General features: G+C 42.4%; 1 protein-coding gene and 1 long non-coding RNA gene across 4 annotated transcripts in view; both read left to right on the top strand.

Moving 5' to 3' along the window:
* Positions 1–23,840, top strand: part of pias2 (protein inhibitor of activated STAT, 2) — a 181,245-nt gene that overhangs the window by 155,854 nt on the left and 1,551 nt on the right. For 2 of the 3 annotated variants that reach the window (XM_037259490.1, XM_037259491.1), the window contains 3 exons: positions 19,597–19,783; positions 19,918–20,057; positions 20,128–20,162. In XM_037259490.1, the coding sequence (XP_037115385.1) occupies positions 19,597–19,783; positions 19,918–20,057; positions 20,128–20,162 (362 nt within the window). Of the gene's footprint in view, positions 1–19,596; positions 19,784–19,917; positions 20,093–20,127; positions 20,163–23,840 lie in introns of all 3 variants that reach the window. The other variant, XM_037259493.1, reaches the window with a different exon arrangement.
* Positions 4,694–5,914, top strand: LOC119127559. Its single transcript, XR_005098845.1, has 2 exons — positions 4,694–5,429; positions 5,876–5,914. It is a non-coding gene; the product is annotated as an uncharacterized LOC119127559 (long non-coding RNA).

Here is a 23,840-nt window from a genome sequence, read left to right on the forward strand (position 1 = left end):
GGAGATAATGACACTCACATCAACGACGCCATGAACTCACTGAAGAATTTACAGCGGGCCATGTCGGAGGACATGGTCCCACATCAATGGGATTTCTTTTCATGGCTATTTTCTGGCGCCTGGTGGCAACTGATGTTGAAACTTGTGACTCCTGTGATTGTTGTGCCGGTATTGTTGTGCTTATTTACGACCTGTGTTATCTCATGTTTGAAGTCAGCTGTATCAAGATCTGTGTCTTCTACCGTAGCTGAAGTGCAAATACAACATCTCAGGCATGTCGAATGTGATGATTTTAATGCGCTGCGGAAAGAAGATTCCGATAATTCTTATTAGCTGAACATGTTTTACAGAAACATGATGATTTGACCATCGAAGATGCCTCGCAAGTGATGAATACAATGATGTACTGTTTCTGTGTTTTTATTTTTATTTTTCTATCTTCATTATATTTTCTTGCTTATGTTTGTTAATCGGGGTGACATAATCATATGATAAACAGGAGGGAAATGTTAGGGTTGATAGATTATTTTGATCGTATGATTATGTTGGAATGTAGACTAGAATTATTATTTGTTAAAACCGTTCACCTTTCCTTGACTCTGGAAGGTTTACACATTCAGTTGTTGAAACTTTCCAAATGGTGTGGAAACATTCTTGCTTAGTTAGTTATCTAAAATGCTCCACTAGTTTCTGTTTCCACAACCTTGTATAATAAAGTGTTTGCATCCTCTTTACTGATTGACCAGCTGCAGAGGAAGCAACCTACCTGTTTCCCTCAACGTCGTAAAACACCCCCTGCTCTGATTTGACCAGAGGCCAGGGGTTCTCCAAACCTGTCCACTCTCACCCCCACCCTGTTTTCTCTCAATAAATACTGTCTTGCAAGAATCCAAAGTCAGACTTCGTTCAAACATCGCTGTATGCACAGTGACGAACGATTTCTCCACTTGCAAGTGCTCAAAGGGCATACTGTCTCCCGTGTGGTTCTTGCAAATAAGTTAGAGTGAGCACCACTCTAACATATAGTGCTTAGGAGCAGTCTATTATGAGTAAGTCATGCTACGAGTATTACAATCAAGGCTAATGTCAGCTTGTTAGACTTTTTCACACTGCACTTGTTGCGAACGGACAGATGACGAGGCTCTGCTGCTCAACATACCCTATTTGTTAGTGCTGACATGGCACCATACCAGGACGTAAAGACTTACATATGGTTTGGATGAGAAGCAGACCACATCTTGACAAGATGTATCTTCAACTGGTGTCAAAGAAAGCTCTGAATTTTCTTACATTATGGAGGGGAGTCTAGCAGCTGAAAAAAAAAAACAATAGCTGGGTAGCAACTTCCATCCATCCATCCATCCAACTGAGTCCGCATTACAGCTGACGCTGCACCGATTTGTCTGTCGATCTCACACTCCATCCTGCCCTCGCTCGTGAACAAGACCCCAAGATACTTGAACTCCTCCACTTGGGGCAGGATCTCATCCCCGATCCGGAGAGGGCATTCCACCCTTTTCCGACTGAGGACCATGGACTCAGATTTGGAGGTGCTGATCCTCATCCTAACCGCTTCACACTCGGCCGGGAACCGATCACAGCTTGAAGACGCCAACAGCACTACGTCGTCTGCAAAAAGCAGAGATGCAATGTTGAGGTCCCCAAACCGGACACCCTCAACACATCGGCTGCGCCTAGAAATTCTGTCCATAAAAGTTATGAACACAATCGGTCACAAAGGGCAGCCTTGGCGGAGTCCAACCCTCACTGGGAACGAGTCCAACTTACTGCCGTAAATGCGCACCAAACTCTGGCAGCGATGATACAGGAACCGAACCGCCCTTAGCAGTTGGTTCAGCACCCCGTACTCCCGAAGCACCCTCCACACAAATTCCCGAGGGACATGGTCGAACGCTTTCTCCAAGTGCACAAAACACATGTGGACTGGTTGAACAAACTCCCATTCACCCTCGACGATTCTGCCGAGGGTATAGAGCTGGTTCACTGTTCCACGGCCAGAGAACCACACTGATCCTCCTGAATCTGAGATTCGACCTCCCGACGGACCGTCCTCTCCAGCACCCCTGAATAGACCTTACCAGGGTGGCTGGGGAGTGTGATTCCTCTGTAGTAGTTGGAACACACCCTCTGATCCCCCTTCATAAAGAGGGGAACCACCACCCCAGTCTGCCAATCCAGAGGCACCGTCCCCGATGTCCACGCAATGTTTTAGAGGCGTGTCAGCTAGGACAGCCCCACAACATCCAGAGTCTTTGAGAACTCTGGGCGGATCTCCTCCACCCCCGAGACCTTGCCTCCGAGGAGTTTTTTAACTACCTCAGTGACTTCGACCCCAGATATTGGAGAGTCCACCTCAGAGTCTCCAGGCCCTGCTTCCACAATGGAAAGCGTGTCGGTGGAATTGAGGAGGTCTTCGAAGTATTCTCCCCACCGACTCACGACGTCCCGAGTCGGGGTCAGCAGCACGCCCTCTCCACTGTAAACAGTGTTGACGGTCCACTGCTTCCCCCTCCTGAGATGCCAGATGGTGGACCAGAATTTCCTCGAAGCCGTCTGGAAGTCATTCTCCGTGGCCTCGCCAAACTCCTCCACGCCCTGGTTTTTGCCTCAGCAACTGCCAAAGCCGCGTTCCGCTTAGCCATCCGGTACGTGTCGGCGGCCTCCGGAGTCCCACAGGCCAAAACAGCCCGATAAGACTCCTTCTTCAGCTTGATGGCATCCCTTACCGCCGGCGGGGTTCGGGGGTTGCCGCCAGGACAGGCACCGACCACCTTACGGCCACAGCTCAGGTCGGCTGCCTCAACAATGGAGGCACGGAACATGGTCTACCCGGATTCAATGTCCCCCGCCTCATTCGCGATGTGGCAAAAACTCTGCCAGAGGTGGGAGTTGAAGCTCTTCCTGACAGGGGATTCTGCCAGATGTTCCCAGAAGACCGTACGTTTGGGTCTGTTAGGTCGGACTGGCATCTTCCCCCACCATCGGAGCCAACCCACCACTAGGTGGTGATCAGTTGACAGCTCCGCCCCTCTCTTCACCCGAGTGTCCAAAACATGCGGCCGCAAATCCGATGACACGACTACAAAGTCAATCATCAATCTGCGGCCTAGGGTGTCCTGGTGCAAGTGCATGGACACCCTTATGTTTGAACATGGTGTTCATTATTGACAATCCGTGTCGAGCCCAGAAGTTCAATAATAGAACACCGCTCAAGTTCAGATCGGGGGGGGGCGTTCCTCCCAATCACGCCCTTCCAGGTCTCACTGTCGTTGCCCACGTGAGCATTGAAGTCACCCAGTAGAACGTTAGCATCACCAGAAGGAGCGCTCTGCAGCACTTTTTCCATTGACCCCAAAATGGGTGGGTACTCTGAGATGCCGTTTGGTGCATAGACACAAACAACAGTCAGGACCCGTTCCCCCACCTGAAGGCGGAGGGAGGCTACCCTCTCGTTCACAGGGGTGAACCCCAATGTGCAGGCGCCCAGCCGGGGGGCAATAAGTATACCCACACCTGCTCGACGCCTCTCACCGTGGGCAAGTCCAGAGTGGATGAGAGTCCAGCCCCTCTCGATAGGGCTTGTACCAGAACCCAAACTGTGTGTGGAGGCAAGTCCGACTATGTCTAGTCGGAACCTTTCTGCCTCGCACACCAGCTTGGGCTCCTTTCCAGCCAGAGAGGTGACGTTCCATGTCCCAAGAGCCAGCTTCTGCAGCCGGGGATCGGACAGCCAAGGTCCCCCACCTTTCGCCGCCTCCCAGCTCACTCTGCACCCTTTGGTGCCCTTTGGCCCCTCCCACAGGTGGTGACCCCATGGGAAGGGGGACCCACGTTTCCTTTTCGGGCTGTGCCTGGCCGGGCCCCGTGGGCGAAGGCTCGGCCACCAGAGACTCGCCTTCAGGCCCCACCTCCAGGCCTGGCTCCAGAGGGGGGCCCCGGTGACCCGCGTCCGCGCGTGGGAAAACTAAGTCCATATATTGTTTTCTTCATAAGGTGTTCTTGTGAGTCGTGCTTTGTCTGACCCCTCACCTAGGACCCTTTTGCCATGGGTGACCCTGCCAGGGCCATGAAGCCCCAGACAACATTGCTCCGAGGATCATTGGGACACGCAAACTCCTCCACCACGATAAGTTGACGACTCACGGAGGAAAGCCCTGCTAGTTAATCAGAATCAGCTTTAATGACCATGTTTGTGCATGACAAACAGGGAATTTGACTCCGGTTGATATCAGCCTCTGTATAACATTTAAGTAACTGACAACATTCAGGTAACTAACAACATTTAAGTGACGAGAGCAGGATGTTATTGCACAGTGATGACTCTGAGTCTCTATGAGTGGCGTGAGTTCATCAGAGGGACAGCCTGGGGGAAGAAGCTGTGTCTCTGTCTGCTGGTTTTGGCGTACAGCGCACTGTAACGCCGTCCGGAGGGGAGAAGTTTGAACAGACTGTGTCCTGGTGAGAAGAATCTGCAGAGATGTTACTTGCACATTTTCTGATCCTGGACAGGTACAAGTCTTGGATAGAAGGGAGGTTGGTCCCGATTATCTTTTCCGCATCTTTTCCGATTATCTTTCCCTGTGCTTGTCTTGTTTGGTGGCCGATCCAAACCAGACAGGGATGGAGGTGCAGAGGATAGACTGGATGATAGCAATGTAGAAGGTTTTCAGCAGCTCCTGTGGTCATCAATCAATCATTCACTCCTGTGATGGCAGGCTTCTTGGCCACCGGTACGATGACTCATGAGAGCCCATAATCTTAACATAATCTTACTACCACTAGAGATTGTGTTGGTGAAAATCCAAAATCCATATCCTCATTAGAGACCATAAACTTAACATCATTGGTTTTTGAAAGACCTGGTTAAAAGTAAATGTTTTTACGACTAAATGAGACCTCTCCTCCAAACTTTGTCTGCTGCATGTCCTCGCACAAAAGGCTGTATCTCTTGTTTCCAAATCTGCTCACAAACCTTGCCCTCACTATCACAAAACCTTGAAAATATTTGAAGTTCTTGGTATGCAATCCACAGCATTCTTGCTGTTTTATCTTAGTTATTAACTGTCCCTCCTAGGTGGCGGGCCGACGCTCGCTAGAGGCTTTCGTTAGTGAAATGATTGATCTGGTTGTAGGGAGGATGTGATATTTTAATATGACCTACATAGATTTTATATTAACACATTTCTGATTGTTGGGAGCTGTTTTTTGGTCATCGTTTTATGAAAATCAATGTTTGATTGCGAAACGCAACAGGCACTGCTGCAAAGGGATCCTTGCTGCAGAACCAATCAAAAGTCGTAACAACGTCACGTGACTTGATGTCTCCCAATGGCATTCCTCCAACTCAGGATCTAGGAAGTAAATATTGCCTCCGCTCTATTGACAACAATGGACTTTGTTCGCACTTGGTAAGTTCTTATTTAATATAAATTCATATTGAAAATGGCTAAGGATAGCCCCGGAGCTAAGAACGTGCCGTGTGAAAAGCCCTAAAATGTGATAGGATGTTAGGAGTCATCAGCAGTTTATATGCAGTCAATTTTGGCTTCAGAGATTATACATGGCTAATTTACGTTACAGTGAGTAGCTACAGTAACTCCTGGTTTCGCCTTACCGTCTTTCTCAGATAATAATCTAATATAAACGTTAGTCAAACAACCCTAACCCAATGCTAATAATAGTTGTTTCACATTCTTGCTGGGTGTTACACTAGCGTGTTTATTGGTAACACAATAACAACATTACTATTTGTAATTAACAGTGTTCAGACAGTCCAAACACACACACGTCTGTACAAGGTAGAATGTTTGATTTGCACGTGCAGCTCCCCTTCATACATTGTGTTTTTTTGCAGGAGCAGTACACAAGTTCCAGGATTCCGACTGGGGCTGAAGGAAGTGACATCCAGTCAATCTCAAATAAGTCTTCATTAATGACTAACTTTATGTATTGTAGTAGCAATGCTCCAAAATGTATTGGTTGTTTTTCTGTTTCCCCAGATGCTCAACCTTGGACGACACTACAGATATCTTCTAGGTCTAATCTAACCTAGCCTGAGGGGTCTATCGTAATCTTGCAAGATCAAAGATTGAGCTGGACACCCCTGCACTGTATTTACACATCACAAAATCAACATTCTGTTGATTCCTGTCAATTCCAGGCTAGATCTGACCTTGACTCATACAAACTGTGCCCATGTTACAGGATTAAGATGCTGTGTCCATGTTACAGGATTAATACACGTCTCTCCCACCCATATTGATAGCTTTCTCCTGAAGAGAAAAACCAGGGCAAATTTCACGGCCACTCCAGTAAGATAAAATACAGTAATCATGTGTCATATGTTTAAAGTGCATTTGGTACGAACCTTTTGCGGTCTTTGTCATTTTTATCTTCCTCGCGGACAGCCTCTATGTTCCGTGTGTTTGCAAATTGCACGTAGCATTCGCTGTGGTAACCTGCATTAGCTAGCACATCTGGAATCGGGCTGTTAACTGTTAAATTGAATGTTTTAACAGCAAATTGTCCTATTGCACTCTCTGGGACATCTAAATTAGCCCACTGCAATGTACAATTAATACATTTGACCCAACTTGTCTCTGCAAATGGAATTATTTTAGTGGGCTCTTTACATGAATTGCACACATGCATGCAGCACTCCATCTTCAATCTTTACCACTGTAAATACCTAAATAAATAAATAAATATGGCACCTAGTAACGTTACAAGCACTAACGTTAATATTACGTTAACGTTAGCCATCTAGGTTAATTGCAAGCAAGCTCGGTAACGTCAGTATGGCTGAATACAGTTTGCGAAATACAAGAGGAAATATGCCAGGGTTCAACTATCTTAGTAAAATTGAATGAAAACACTACACAAGTTAGATCATAGTCTTGAAAGTTTTATTAGAATTGTATTTACTGTCTTCCAATGCAATGCAGACAGCAAAATGCATCTTGTTTACATTTTGGGGGGTTCTAAATCCCCGTCTGCCAATTACAGGTGTCCAACGATATGCACGAGAAAACATTTCATTAAAATGTAAGATTGTGAAAAAGGATGACCAAAAATTAGCTCCCAACAAATTGTTTTTGACTTAATATGATAACTAGATATCACACAAAGAATTGTGTACTCCCTCGATGCAGATCAATCAAGTTCACTTAAATCGTGTTCGGCCCGCCGTCTATCCGGCTTTACTTTGGATTTTCAGATGAATTTTCTGAATTTGTGGCTGACATGCTGACCCAATCAGATAATATTACTAATTATATGTAAATTTAGTATTCATATGAATTCCCCCTCTGAACTATTTCAGTCCCTATCACACTGTGGTGGGATATTTGCATGTTTGCAAAGGTAGCGTTGTATTCTTGTCAGAGTTTGTTCAAGGTTGCCAATGTTCATGAAACTATCATCAGATGTCCTTTTTGTTGCCACAATGGAATTTAGAAAATGTTTAATTTTGGTTGCAAAAACAAAATCGACTAAAACTGTGGACGAGCGTTTGTGGAATATTAGGTGACCTAGAACACATACATTTGCGAGCTTTGACCTAAAGAATTTTTCACCACCAAGTGGGACAGGGCCTTTACTTTACTTTTCAAACAATTTTCAGGCAAATAACAGATGCCGTGACACATAAAAATGGTAATGCTTTAGATTTGGTCCTAACCTAAGGCTTAGCAACCTCAAATGTTATGGTATTACTGTATGGTACTGCTGTGTATGGTCTGTATGACACTGCTATCTCTTACCATTACAGTACCTCTACTTACGAACACCTGTACTTACAAACTTTTTGAGATACAAACCAGAGCTTCGCAATTTCTTTGCGTCTACTTACGAACCAATTTTCGACTTCTGAACCGCGTTATAGCGAACACTGTATCACTAAGGTCAATCCTATTCTATCTGCTATTAACGCAGAACATCTTGCCCCAATTAATGTAATGCTCTCTGGTCTTCCCATGTCTAGTATTATTTAAATAAATATATTACAATATAAATATAAATGATTAATTATAAATATAATTAAATGTATCTATATTTAGATGCCACCGCCCTTTCGGATGCTCTTTACAACAGTCTGACAATGGCTAATGTTAGGTTTTTTCGCTGACCGAACAAATTTCAAGAGAAGAGCAACAGCAAACAAACCACAAGTGAGACAGAATATTAAGTCTTTTCTCGCGAGGAGTGCAGTACAGATAGCTTCACAACAATCTCACTACACTAAATATCTGTATGCACTCCCGCTCTTTTTATTGGGATTTGCCCTACTCACAAATCGTGAGACAAAAGCCCCTAAAAGAGGAGGGGGAACGCATGTGGGCTTTGCCTCGTAAGGAAGAAATCACTAGGTGTTTACATACTGATAAGAACATGTGGGAAGAGGAATTTGAGTGGCCTGGATAGAGAAGAAAACCTTTGACCTCTAGTCGAAACATAGCAAGGGATGCTTTACGACATTGTGTAGAATGGGACAAGCTAGGTTATTTATTACTGGATACATACATTCCGACATAATCCTACGATTAAGATAGTTTGGAAAACCCTGACAATGATGGTCACTTGTAGGTTCATCTGAGGTGCAAGACAGCAATGAGGCATGTTGTTTAACAAAGTGGTCTTTGTTAGAAAGGAACTGTCTCGGTAGATGTCTTCTTTTTGCTGAGTTGTCAGCTGGTCCTGTCTGACCCAGCTGTAACCTCTCTCCTGACCCAGCCGTAACTTTTCTCTTCTGTGGTACATCATAAGAACAGCAAGGCCAAACAGCAAGCATATATTGCAGTAATACTGCGGTAAAGCATTGATTAGAGAACGCATGATAACATATATATATATATATATACATTTTTCTAACAATTCCCTCCTGTGTATCATAAGTTCTCAGAGACCATCTTATCACCTAAAAGCGGCCACTTCAAAAAGATTTTCAGCCGTAGAATCACAAGTATGAGCACAAATAAGTTTACACCAAGAAAGGATAAACGTTGCGATATTATCATTCGGAAACACCCAGATCTGGGAAGAAGTCTGTAAACCCAAGTGCAAAAATTCCATCATCATCATCGTTATCATCAACATGCTGGCGTTCAGACATTAGGCATACCCCGGCCATCTTGTCTTCCATGGGCGATATTGCTGTAGTGATGAGACGATTAAACAGAGCACGGAGACATGGAATACAACAACAACCACACAAGGTGAGTATAGCAGTAATTGAGGACACAAGGGCTTTATACTTCCCAAAAGCAGTCATCCACTTGTTGTGCTCTTTCATCCTCGTTTTGAGGGATTGCAAGCTTGCAATCGCCTTCGTCAGGCTCCCATCAGGGGCGGTGTCGTTCTGGATGAAGGTGCAGCATTGTTCTCTGAACATTGCGCAGACCCTTCCTTTCTCAGACACCAACATAACAAGAGCATTGCGGTTCTGGATTGACATTAGGGAAGGCGTGGCTAGCTGTCCGTGCACTGCCACAAGTCCCGCTTGTGTCCGTTTGCGCAATTTCTGCATGTTGCAATGGTTGTAATTTATCATGTCGACGTTTTTGTTCATCGTACACCACCAGCAAATGGAAGACTCCCATCCTGCTACAATTTGGTCAATTAATTCTTATTAATCAGGAACTCCTCTGGGGACTCTGATTGCATCAATTTCAGTCAGATCATCGTCGACTCTCAAATTTAAAGACATTTTGTTTGTTTGTTTTTCCAGCTTTTTCCCAGATCTTGGCATGTTGATACATATACAATTTAGCTTGACTACATTCTCTGAAAGCAATGGCTTCTTTTTTCTTTTTTCAATGGATATTACTATATAGAATGCTCTGTCACACATTTCACAATCAGTAGATGTGACAGATGTCACACAATCTTTGGTCAATGGCAACGATACAACATAAAGAATCGGTCGCAAATCCATACATATGACATATTCACTTTTTGTTTCTGTCTTTGCAGCTTGTTTTGCCATTAGCAATCAATTGTTTCGTTTTTCAGCAACTCTTATAGTTACCTGAAACAAATTATCCACATTCGTTTTAGATATAATCATCCCATTCTTTAACATCTACAGCGGTTGTTGACAAAGTACACATATAAACATCATATTTTCATTGCAGTCCAGATCCGACACAGCAGATCATCCTGCAAAGGTCAAATTGATCTTTTAAATTGCTACAATGCAGCATTGTTTTTTGGGAGTGATCAATATAAGTTGTTCACTCATCTCTCCCCTACTCATTATGACTTAGTTCCCACAAATACCATATTGCTGAAGTTAACAAAATGGCAACAAAGATAGCCACCTTACATGCAATAACGTCATTGTTCCATTTTCTTGTTCCCGGCATTTCTCTAAGAGGTAAGGCTTCCTTTGGGTCACTTTTTCCGATTGGACGTTACCTCAAAAGAAATTACCCTTTTGTAATTTGCTAGGACCACCTCAACTGACCTTTCTGCTATTTTAATGGCAGTTGATGTAATTATCGATATTCAATGTGGCCCTTCCCCCTTGGAAGAACACCAGTGTTTCGTTTTCAATGCTCTTAATGAGAACGTGCTTTGTTCTTTTTGCCTTAAAAATATTAATTATAAATATAAAATGTAAATGCCAAATTTGAATCATCCTTAGTATCCCACTTGGTTTTGAAACATGGTAATCTATATTGTCGCCCAAACAATTTTTCATACGGGGTTAAACCCACAGTACTTGTAATATTTATGTACAGTTTGACCAGGTCTAAACATTTTGTCCATGATCTTCCACTTTTTTCCATGCACATTTTCACACTTTATACCAGTCCTGTCATGAGAATTAATTTCCGAAATCCCATATCTCGGTATTATTTCTTTACATAACGTTTTTTTTTTCCACTGTTAAGGCATTCAGTGTTTTTGTTGAAGCCAATTCAAACCATTTTGAGAATGCATCTATTATGACCAGGCATTATAACCCTGTGGATTGTGTTTAGCACATGTTAAACAAACTCTACAAAAATTTTGTTTTATAAATGTTTTGAATATGAATCAAATCCATATGTTGTATAAAGCTGAATGAACTGCCCCACTAACCCTCCTCTTGAGCCATGTGACACACACCATGGCTCAATATTGCTGCCCATTTATATAGGCTTTTTGTAGGATAGGTCAGTCTTCTGGTCATTTATAGATACCATTCTCCACTCTTGCCCCTCTTTTCGTCCATAATCGAATTTCAGTCTATGGACTTTGTCGCTGCACATCTTTAAAAACGTTTCAGTAATTTAATCTGCTTCTTGTGTGTACAAAATTTGAAGCGTCTTTTGCACTACAGCTATGCGGTTCCGTCCGCAAGCTTGTTACCTCTTGGCACCTTATCAGTCTCATGTGTGCCCTGCACACGTGCATATAGCTATTTTTCGTGGCAATTGGACTGCTTCCACAACTAGCTTAGTTGTAGTTCCTTGTAGTTTCCTTTCAATCATTCTCTCATTGTTTATCACAAGAATCTTAGCAATTTGAATGAAAATCAAAATGTATGTTTTATTTTACTCAATTGTATGATTTAGAGCATCCATATGTAGTAAAGTGTTGTATTACTACATATGATTTCATCTTCATTTGCGTAGCGTCCTGTTCTTGCTGTATGCTCACTGGCTCGGTTTTGCCCCTCATATTCAATGGGTTATTGGTCTGTTTTTATTCATCGCTCATTTTATTTTATTTATTATTTATTATTTATGGTTTGTGCCTACTTGTTTTTGTTTTGTGTCGCCTACTTGTATGTCTCGTCACCGTGGGATGGAGGAAACGGAATTTCGGTTTCTTTGTGTGTCTTGACGTATGAAGGGATTGACAATAAAGCTGACTTTGACTTTGACTTGACTTTCATTTAATTTGACACACCTTTCAAAATGCTTCTCAGTGTCCCAGTGCACACATGCTTTGCGTGTGTAACTGGTTGTCTCAACCCGTGTTCCACATCCTAATCTTTTCTCCCTCAAGGTGTCAAACCAATTAAGATAAAAAGATAAAAACCAACAAAATAACCGCCAGTAAATTAATATAATAGTCAATTGTTGTTGTTTCTTAACTTTAACTAACTCAATCACTCTCTTATTCTCAAATGTAAAAACTTGTGTAGTCTTGACACAACCAATCGACTATTTCTTCTAAATTTAGCTTTGAAATGTTGTTATTTAATAATTTTGCTTCATCCAATTCCAGAAAGCAAGTTCTTTCCATCTCTCAAATTTTGTTTCATCAGGGCTAGGCATTAATGCAGTGTGGACCAGTTTCTGCCCACAAAAAATTGCTTGCCTTTCTTTTCTTCTTATTTTCACAAAATTGCTTTTGTTTTGCGGTGCAAATCAGATAGACTACAGTCTAGCAAATTCTTTTGTGCACCTACATTAGCCAATTTTAACACATAACACTGACAGCACACAGACAACACAAAAACAGCAGAGACACAGCTCACAAACAATACCAGCTCAGTGGCCTAGTGGTAGAGTGTCCGCCCTGAGACTGGAAGGTTGTGGGTTCAAACCCCGGCCGGGTCATACCAAAGACTATAAAAATGGGACCCATTGCCTCCCTGCTTGGCACTCAGCATTAAGGGTTGGAATTGGGGGGTTAGATCACCAACTGATTCCCGAGCGCGGCACCGCTGCTGCTCACTGCTCCCCTCTCCCCCAGGGGATGGATTAAAATCACACGGGGATGGGTTAAATGCAGAGGACAAATTTCACCACACCCAGGTGTGTGTGTGACGATCATTGGGACTTTAATCTTTTTTAATCTAATCTTTTAATACCAACAAACAACGCTGCGCCAACGTCATCCTCTGTTTTGACGTTTTGGTTATACTCCTTTTCTCATCAGTGCCTATTATCCTTCATGCAAATATTGTCACATCTTTCTTAAGCATCACCCTGCTTCAAATATTCAAGCATTCTCTGAGAAACTCGCACTTTCCCTGCTTCGCCCGCAGCCATAGCACCCCTCGTGCGAGGGGGGGCGCAGCATCAATGTTGATTGGTCACAGGCTGGCCATTTCCTGCAACAACCATGATGCCGGCCCACCGCCCACACGAGCATAGCAAAGGCCCACGCGCACAGCCCCGCCCCGCGACAACGCGCGAGCGCAGGCACGCTTATCAGTCTCACCCTCTCAAAGGGCAGGCCAGCTTTGCTGTTGCGCCCTTTGTCATGTTCACATTCGACATCTTTCAATGTCTTCTACACAACATTTGTTGTCTCATTTGACCACACCCTCAGCTACGGCCCTCAAGCGAGGCCGCGCTGATGTCGTTTCATCATCTTCCTGCCTATGCAACAACAAGCTCTCTTTGGATTTTTCTTCACTTCCCTTATTCTTCAATTTTTCTTTCATAGAACACACATCTCACTCACACACACACTCATATACACACCCACTCATGAGGATCCTCTGCGCGCACACGCACACACACCAACACAAAAGGATGACGCACAACATACGTATAAGACCACATAGATCCCACTAAGAACACCTTTTTGCTCGTCTTACTTGTCAGATTTATTCTTTATTTTACTTCTAGAAGCTATTTGTAATTCTTTTCCATTTATTTAGCCAATTTTAACTTCAGTGTTTCTTTATCTTACTTTATCCCTTTAACACAAATATCTCCTGTATATTTAAGCTAATTTCTCTTTGATTTTGGCAGCCAGGTTCCCACTTCATTACATGGAAACCTGATTTGATTTGGTTTTGGCCTAATCATAACTGTCTTTGTTAATTTGTGCAGTCACGTGCCATGTGACCGTTTTCTCCGCAATTCCAGCATTCTATTGGAGGTTGCAGAACTCCTCTCCCTCGGCCTCTAAAGCCTCCTCTGTTAGACATTGCTCGCCCTCTCTGGCCTTTCTGTCCTCTGCCTGCATTTTGGTAAAAAGTGTCACTATCCTGGTCTACCAGAAAAGTGTCTTTTGTAGCTTTCATTCGTTTTCGTTTTTGTTTGTCTATTACTACTTTTTCCGCATGGAGGGCATGATTTATGTCTATGATCTTTAGTTTTGAATTTGTAGCATGTGTTTTCTCTTCCCGCTCTTGTACTTCTTCTAGTTCTCCCTCAAATTTATATTTTTTAACCCATTTATCGAAATCTTTTTTTAAGTCGGTCGGGATCCTGCCCTTCAATTATTTTCCAATCTTTGCATTTTAGTTCATGTCGGGGTAGGGACTTTCGCTTACTATCTAAATTTCCCATGGTTTATTTTTCTAAATTTTGGAGTTGGTAGTTTGAATGGCACCTACAGTGTCCTAAAACCAACTTTATTCACAGGACAGTGGTTAAAAGTTCGATGTGTGGTAAGTCTCCTTTCACCTCCCCGAAGGGAGCGGAGAGTTTTTGCCTCTGCACCCACACAAAGCCACTGTTTACAATCCTGTGTGTTTATATAGAGGAGCGCTCAAATGAGATCACTCTCAGTCAAACCGGACACAAGCATACCACGCGCGATTTTTAATAACAGAGGAGTCCGCACTCCTGCTGCGGAATTTAACTAACGTAAAAAGTTAGGGGGCTCCACACCGCCCCTGCGGAATTTAACTGTTTCTAATTGCACTTGATAGGGTCTAGAATTCTCAAGGTCTTTAAGTGACTTCTTGTCACTGCTCGTTTCAAGTGACCTCGTCACCGCTCATTCATTTTTTAAGTGACCTCTTGTCACTGCTCGTATTAAGTGACCTCTTGTCACAGCTCATTCATTCCTTTTTAGTAGAATTAATATTCCTACTCACGATCTGCTGATTCTCCTCCTCGGAAGATCTCGTCAACCCTCCCGGTGTCCAGCCGGACTGATCGAGACAGTCCCGTCAAAGGGCTTTTGTTTACCTCGGCCGAGGATTTTCGCCTGCGTCGAAGAGTCCGCTGGAACCGCCAGGTGTGTCGAGACCCCGGAACGAGCCCCCAATTTCTGTTAGGTTTTTTCGCTGACCGAACAAATTTCAAGAGAAGAGCAACAGCAAACAAACCACAAGTGAGACAGAATATTAAGTCTTTTCTCGCGAGGAGTGCAGTACAGATAGCTTCACAACAATCTCACTACACTAAATATCTGTATGCACTCCCGCTCTTTTTATTGGGATTTGCCCTACCCACAAATCGTGAGACAAAAGCCCCTAAAAGAGGAGGGGGAACGCATGTGGGCTTTGCCTCGTAAGGAAGAAATCACTAGGTGTTTACATACTGATAAGAACATGTGGGAAGAGGAATTTGAGTGGCCTGGATAGAGAAGAAAACCTTTGACCTCTAGTCGAAACATAGCAAGGGATGCTTTACGACATTGTGTAGAATGGGACAAGCTAGGTTATTTATTACTGGATACATACATTCCGACATAATCCTACGATTAAGATAGTTTGGAAAACCCTGACAATGATGGTCACTTGTAGGTTCATCTGAGGTGCAAGACAGCAATGAGGCATGTTGTTTAACAAAGTGGTCTTTGTTAGAAAGGAACTGTCTCGGTAGATGTCTTCTTTTTGCTGAGTTGTCAGCTGGTCCTGTCTGACCCAGCTGTAACCTCTCTCCTGACCCAGCCGTAACTTTTCTCTTCTGTGGTACATCATAAGAACAGCAAGGCCAAACAGCAAGCATATATTGCAGTAATACTGCGGTAAAGCATTGATTAGAGAACGCATGATAACATATATATATATACATTTTTCTAACAGCTAAGGTGTAATTGAAAATGCTGAGGACTAAAACATTATTTCAAAATGAGTGATAAGGCTGGTAGGGTTCTTGCGCAACAGGTTAGAGCCACAAACCTTTCGCAACTAATTCCCCGTATAGTCTATCGCACTATCCCGCACTATCTGGTCCTAAATCGGTCACCGCTGCCTTCCTGGATTTTTATTCTGACCTTTATAAATCAGACTCCCTATCACAAACCTGAGAGGATTGTAACTCTCACCTACCCAACAGTTGATCCCGACCTGTCTACGACAATGGTTGCCCATTTGCCTTGTCAGAGGTAGTTCTTGAAGCAATTGTACAGCAGCATTCATATAAATCCCTTGGCCCAGACGGTTTTGGGTGGAGTTTTACAAATTATATATAGATTTGTTGAACCCCACCTGGTTAATACTTACAATGAACCATATCCCATTGGCAGGCTGCTTCAAATGTTGTCGGCAGCTGACATTTGTCTTCACCTTAAAAAAGATAAAGATCCATTGGAATGTGGCAGCTATAGGCCCAACAGTCTTTTGAATGTCAACCAGAAGATTCTGGCCAATATCCGAGCCACAAGGTTGCAGCAATCACTGCCCACGCTAATCTCAACTGACCAGACTGTGTTTATGGCTGGACTCAACTTCTTGATCAACACAAGGTGTCTCTTGGTGGTAATTTCTTTGGACGCGAAGAAGGGGTTTGACAGGGTTAAATGGAGGTACTTGTTTGTTTTGGCAAAGTTTTTTCAAAGTGATTTTATCACGTGGATTAGATTGCTTTATGACTTTCCGATTGTGTGTATAATTACGCACAGTGTGAGATCTTCTTTTGCCCTCCACGTGGTACCAGACAAGGCTGCCTCCTTTCACCCCTTTTATTCGAGTTCGCTGTTGAACCGCTGGCCATTTGTCTTCAAATTGAGGATGTATGACATGACATTACCCACGCTGGTGATTTACTGATATATTTATCAAATCCCTCCTCATCTGTCCCAATAGTCATAGACATTCTTACATAATTTGGCAAATGTTCCGGTTACAAATTGAATTTTAGCAAGTGAACTTGTTAGAATAGGCCTCTTTGGCACATGTGATTAGCTAGGTAGCTTGAGCTATGCCGTTATATCGCTGTAACCCTTCTCTTGCTTTATTAGCTTTCTCTTCTCTATGACACTCTTTGCACATATGTAGAAGTCGCTCTCAATTAAGACTACAAGGTCACACACATTATCACACAAGCTAGGCAGAGTCGCCTCCTTGCAAGAAGGCGGCCCAGAGTAGTATAAGAGCAAGAACCTTGGCGTTGGCAGTTAGACCTTCTTCCGCATCTCGCAGAAAGGGCTCCACAGCTGTGCAACGATCATTCTGGCATACATTAAATAGTCGAACTGTGAAGGCCGCCTCTTGGTAATTACTGTTAGCATATTGAGCATTAAAGATAAAGAACTGGGAACCTAACAAACTTCTCCCACTTAATTATCTATTTAATATGTCCTCTCCACACTCGTTCCCCTTCAAGATTACGCCACGGGAGTTTTGATACCTGTGTGTGTTCGTTACTCCATAATATGACAACCTCTTCAACATGAATTTTCGTCCACGAATGGACAAGTGCCTTGCCAAGATTCATTTTATTGAATCAATTGGAAACATTGAAATTACCTAAGAGCAAACTGCAATAGAAATCTGCTCAACAATACCCTGTGGGTTAGAGGCCTAGTCCTGAAACCTGCCACACAAACGAGATTAAACACCTTCAGACGGATATGTAGTGTACAAATAAGGGACTTGGATGGTCAAGAGAAGAGCACATTAGTTTGCCACACTTCCATTTTATGAACAACCAATGAAGGTAACTACAACCACATAATGTTACTGATTTGAGGTCGCGACTTCCAAAAATAAGCATTTATGGTGGCACTGCTGGAGCTTAGATCATGAATGTACAGTAAACATTATACATTACACTGCATTACAATGTACACATTCCTTGAAAATTTGTTTGCTACCAGATCGTTTGAATATTGTTTTTCTCTTAATCGTATGCTTTAGTGTTGTTGTTTTTTTGTCTTTATTTTCAGTAGTAAAAAAAATTCTGATGTTGACTAATAAGAAATACTTGTGATATAATTTTCAGTCTTATTGCCTATCTTTGTCCGCCCTCTTTCACTAAAGCCTTGCAATTAAACAGTCATGTGTAAACTTTCTATAACAAAATGGACAGCTTCGAGCCTACGAGGTAAAATGTATTAGTTGTCTCTACCACCATCTGTACATATCTATATTTTTTGTTCTCAAGACGAGTTTCACATACAACCGAGAGCATTTTGCCATAAATGATGGCAGCATGCCAGGGACTGAGCTGTACAGTTTGTTCTCAGTTTGAACGAGTGGCAATTGGGGGTTGCTGTTACACTTCCTCTTGATGTGCTGCAACTCTGTATGTCTCTGAGCTGCACGGAAAGATCTAAATACAAGCACGTACTGTTACACCCGTCAAGTCCTTTCTGAAGCATGCCTGTCAATGTTTTCCAAAAATAAAGACAAGTCACATGACATAGGTTAAATATTTCATTGTGTAGGTCCTTGGTTTGTGATTGAAAAATACTACCATTCGCACCGACATTCCACGACCCATTACCAGTGTTCATGGCAATTGGGGGTTCCTGTTACACTTCCCCTTGATGTGCTGCAACTCTGTATGTCTCTGAGCCGTACGGAAAGATCTAAATACAAGCACATACTGTTACACCCGTTAAGTCCTTTCTGAAGCATGCCTGTCAATTTTTTCCAAAAATAAAGACAAGTCACATGACATAGGTTAAATATTTCATTGTTTAGGTCCTTGGTTTGTGATTGAAAAATACTAGTATAGGTATATAAATACCGTATTTTCCGGACTATAAGGCACACTGGACTATAAGGCGCACCTTCAATAAATGGCTCATTTTAAAACTTTGTCCATATATAAGGTGCACCGGACTGTAAGGCGCACCATTAATGCATAGATTTTCTGAGACAGTCCTGTATAGGGGCCGACCTTTCGCACCGACATTCCACGAACCATTACCATTGTGAAGGAACTTGTAAATATGTAACTATATCCTTTACTATATCCTTTGCAGATAAGTTGATATTGCAAATGAGAATCTGTTGTCAATTGCACTACCAGAAAAGTTAAAGATTAAAATAATAACAAATTAAAATTTTAAGAAAGTTGAATGAATTTTTTTATTAGATGTATTAAGTTTGTTTTATTGTTGTTATTGTTGTATGAATAAGAAGGGTGATAATGGTGTTTGTGACAGCAGTGAACAGGCCAGGTTGCATCATGTCAGATTTTTAATCCAAATCAAATCATTCCCCATTTTATCTTTTTTATTTCAACTTTAGACGCAACAAATTACTTTATAATCACAAAATAATGATCCATAGTCTTTTTGATTCATGATTCATAGTCTTCAGCGGGCCACTTATGATTGATTTTATGACACAATGCTTCGGGCCAGTTTAAATGTGGACCAAATTCCAGCCGGAATTTGGTCCATATATAAGGCGCACCGGACTATAAGGTGCACTGTCGGCTTTTGAGAAAATTTGAGGTTTTTAGGTGCGCCTTATAGTCGGGAAAATACGGTAATTGAGCATGCTTTTTTGTGCTGCATTACAACAAAGTGTTTATAGGCAGCTGCAAGACAGGTCATTGTGGACTTTTCAACACGAACTGTAATTTTTACTACACACTGTCACAATGCACCCAAAATGGGATTCCAAACCACTTTTGAGTCCCATATCAGTCATGGTTTTAAAGATGCACATTGAAATGAGAAAAAATCTTACGTGTGGTTGTTTGTTATTTTTAGCCTCAACTCCTTTGCGACAATCTTTGGTGGCTCCACATTCTGCTTACGCCTGCCCCACCAAGAAGGCAGATGTCATTGATTTGACTCTGGAAAGCTCCTCCTCTGATGATGAAGACAAGAGCACAGATCCTCCTCTTAAGAAACGCTGTGTTTACATTTCTAAAAACGAGGACATGCATCCAAAGGGGTTTGTTACAGCACAAAATACTGCCTCTGTGAACCTGATTCATTTCATATATATTAATTCTGATAGTTTGATGTAATTGTAATTTTCTACTGGTTTTTAATTACCTGCATTGACCTGTGACTGTATCCTTGCAGAGTATTGACCTATCAGCCTTCCAATATACACATGTCAACTATTCAGGCCTTGGACCCATCATATTTGACCTCTACACTTGCTGATTATGGAATACCCTTCCACCCATCAACCTTGGCTACCATCCCCACAGAACTGCAGAGTGAGTCTACTACATCTGGGCTCCGGTGTTAAACTGTAAGTAATGTCATTATTTTGTCTCCTTTGTGTAGGCCTGGATTTGTTTTTAATTCAAGCAGATCCTCAGGTATGTTAATGTCACAACTTCAACAATCACAGATAAGTGGTCTATGTTGTGTATAGTATATAGTTAGTTCTGGAAAAAGATGGTCCAAACTCTAACGCACTTTGTGTTGAAATATCATTTAGGCCTTAACACTCTTCCAAGTAAATATGATTAAATCTCATGAACTTGCACGAATGAAAAACATAATTTTTTCGCTCTCGCTCTCTAGCTCTATCTCCCTCTCTCTCTAGCTCTGTCTCCCTCACTCTCTCTCTCTTTCTCTCTCTCTCGCTCTATCTCCCTGTCACTCTATTTCTAGACATCTCTCTCTCACTATCTATATCTTTGTCTCTATTTGTATCTCTATAGGTAGCTCTCTATATATCTTTCTTTCTATCTCTTTCCATCCCTGTCTCTCCCTCACTCTCTGTCTCTATCTTTCTTTCTCTCTGTATCTCTCGCTGTATCTCGATCTCTCTTCATCTCTCTCTGTCTATATCTCTATCTGTATCTCTCTATATATCACTATCTCTCTCTAGCTTTCTCCTCTATCTCCCTCTCTCTCTCTAGCTATCTCTATCCATCTCTATCTCCCTATCTTTCTATCCTCTATCTCAGTGGTTCCCAAACTTTTGCAGGCTGGCGCCCCCTTTGGCTCCCCAGTGAATTCCTAGTGCCACCCCCCCCCCCCCCCCCCCCCCAAGGCACATATGGAAACAAACACCTCTTTCTTGATATTTGGTTTGCTGCAATTTGAAAAGAGAAAGGTTAAACACAAATGTGTATTTCACAAATAAAACCCAATTTAGTATTTAGTAAACCAATTTATTTTTTAGCAGTTTTAACTGTTTCAGCAACATAGAATCGTAAATAAACATTCCACCAGTAACCTTCATTGTCTCACACGTAATATTAATGGGATGGATGTGCTTGGTGCAGGGACATAAGCTTCTCAACATCAGGCTGGAACTCACTAAGAAGTCGTAGATCCCCGCGGTCAGTAATTTTCAGTCGGTTTCTTTGCTTGGAAAGAAGCAAGGTGACTGCACTGAAGCCCCGTTCTACTAAATATGATGTTGGGAAGGCAATGAAGTACATCTTGACCTTGTTCCACAGCACTTGATAGCAGTCAGAGATTTTTTTTTGTAACCAAAAACTGGCTGGGCCAGAGCGGCGTGTTGTGTACAAATCGACTGCCGCCCCCCTACCGCCCCTTTCTTCCTCACCGCCCCCCCAGATCTTTCCACCGCCCCCAGGGTGGTGCTCTATCTCTTTCTATCTCTCTGTCTCTCTCTCACTGTCTTTCTCTCTACCTCGCTATGTCTCTGCATCTCTCTCTCTCTCTCTCTCTCTCTCTCTCTCTCTCTCTCTCTCTCTCTCTCTCTCTCTCTCTCTCTTTCTCTGTCTATCGCTATCTGTATCTCTATCTGTATCTCTATCTGTATCACTCTATATATTGCTATCTCTAGCTTTCTCTTGCTCTATCTCTTTGTCTCTATTTCTGTCTAGCTCCCTCTCTCTAGCTATCGCTATATATCTCTATATAACTTTCTATCTCTTTCTGTCTCTTTCTATATCTGTCTCTAGCTATCTCTATCTCAGTTTCTTTCTATCACTACCTTTCTCTTTACCTCTCTGCTCTCTCTATATATCTCAGTCTATCGCTATTCTCTATGTATCTCTTATCTCTCTCGTTCGCGCTTACTCTATCTTCTCTCTCGTTCTCGCTCTATCTTTCGCTCACTCTGTTTTGTTAGACCAATTAAAGAAATGGTAAACTAAGAACGGTTCATTCTTCACTAACTAGCCCAGTTAGTTTTTTATCAGGAAAATGAAAACTGTTAACATTTTCTATTTTATCCATTTATTTTGGAGAATTAATGTAACAACAAATGCCTTTAAAAACACCCATTTTCTATTTTATCCATTCATTTTGGAGAATTAATGAAACAACAAATGCCTTTAAAAACACCCACTATTAATGACAAATAGGCCCACAAACCCCTCCCCTCCATGTCTTGGTTGATGATGTCAGGAAGGAAGGAATAAATCACAATTTCCCCATTGGAAATCATTGTAAAGACTATCAGACTAGTTTTGTAGTGAAATTCATCCATCCATCCATTTTCTATACCGCTTGTCCCCACGGGGGTCGCGGGCGTGCTGGAGCCTATTCCAGCAGTCATCGGGCAGTAGGCGGGGGACACCCTGAACCGGTTGCCAGCCAATTGCACGGCACTGTAGGGAAATCATTATTAATAAATGACAGATGTGTCAGGGCACTTCAGCTGCGCAGCTGCAGAGAGGCTGCTCATTTCTCTAAAATCAGCCACAGAGCAGTTAATCAAGGCATGTCCAAAGTCCGGCCTATTTAGACCGGCCCGAAGCATTGTGTCATAAAATCAATAATAAGTGGCCCGCCGGCACTGTCGCGGGGACCTGTGCACCCCAGAGTGAGCCACATAAATTAAACTAGTCCGAACGGGAACGCACACGTGAGCCACCGCTCATGATTGGTTGCGAGCGTGTCACCCCCGTCCCTTCCCAGTTCACGCGCACACAGGTGTCCGTTTGCAAGATAATCAGTGGCACAGACACTTCCTCATTCAAATGTCCGCACACCAAGGACTAAGGCGACGCTAAAATCAGAGACGCTGCAAGTGACGCTGCACAGGGAAAGGCAAAAAAAAAAAAAAAAAAAGCACTGACTACCGGTGAGAGCTGTCTACTTCGTACAAACTCTACACACTACTACGCGTCCGCGCCGCCCGCTCACAGTGATCGCAAACAATAAAAAGACCATGGATTATTACTTTGTTATTATGAAGTAATTTGTTGCGTATGAAGTTGAAATAAAAAAGATAAAATGGAGAATGATTTAATTTGGATTAAAAATCTGACATGATGCTACTTGGCCTGTCTACTGCAGTTGAAACACCAATATCACCCTTCTCATTAATACAACAATAACAATAATAAAACAAACTTAATATATCTAATAAAAAAAATCATTCAACTTTCATAAAATTGTTCATTTGTATTTAATGTATTATTATTTTAATCTTTAACTTTTCTGGTAGTGCAATTGACAATAGATTCTCATTTGCAATATCAACCTATCTGCAGACAGCAAAGGATATAGTTACATATTTACAAGTTAATTTACTAATGGTTCGAGGAATGTCGGTGCGAATGGTCGGCCCCTATACAATTTCATCTAACCAAATCTGGCCCGCTTTGCAAAAAGTTTGGACACCCCTGAGCTAATCCTTTTATTATGTCAGATGTAGAGCTGTCCATGTGAATTTTGATGCCAATTGATAGCCGTTTTTGTACATTTTAAGTGATATTCTTTACAACGATTTCCAATGGGGAATTTGTGATCTCTTTCTTCCATGATGTAGTCAGGCTGATGTGTCAAATCAAGCAGACTTTACCCAAAAAGTGGGCATCATTAAACGTACCGCCCCGCTGTTCCAAAATACCGTTAAATCTCTTCTGAGTTTTTTTTCAGGGGGCAATTGTAGCACTGACATCATTTTTAATACAGTAGTACATACAAGTGCCAATGTTGGGGTCGCTTTACACTTCCTTGAACAATTATACTATTTTTTGAATGTAAATCAATGTATGTTGACTTTGGGGGAGAGTCTGGGATACTTATTCACTGGACCGAATATCAGTTCCAATGTTTGTATT

The sequence above is a fragment of the Syngnathus acus genome, chromosome 9 (genome assembly GCF_901709675.1).
Source record: "Syngnathus acus chromosome 9, fSynAcu1.2, whole genome shotgun sequence".
NCBI lineage: Eukaryota > Metazoa > Chordata > Actinopteri > Syngnathiformes > Syngnathidae > Syngnathus > Syngnathus acus.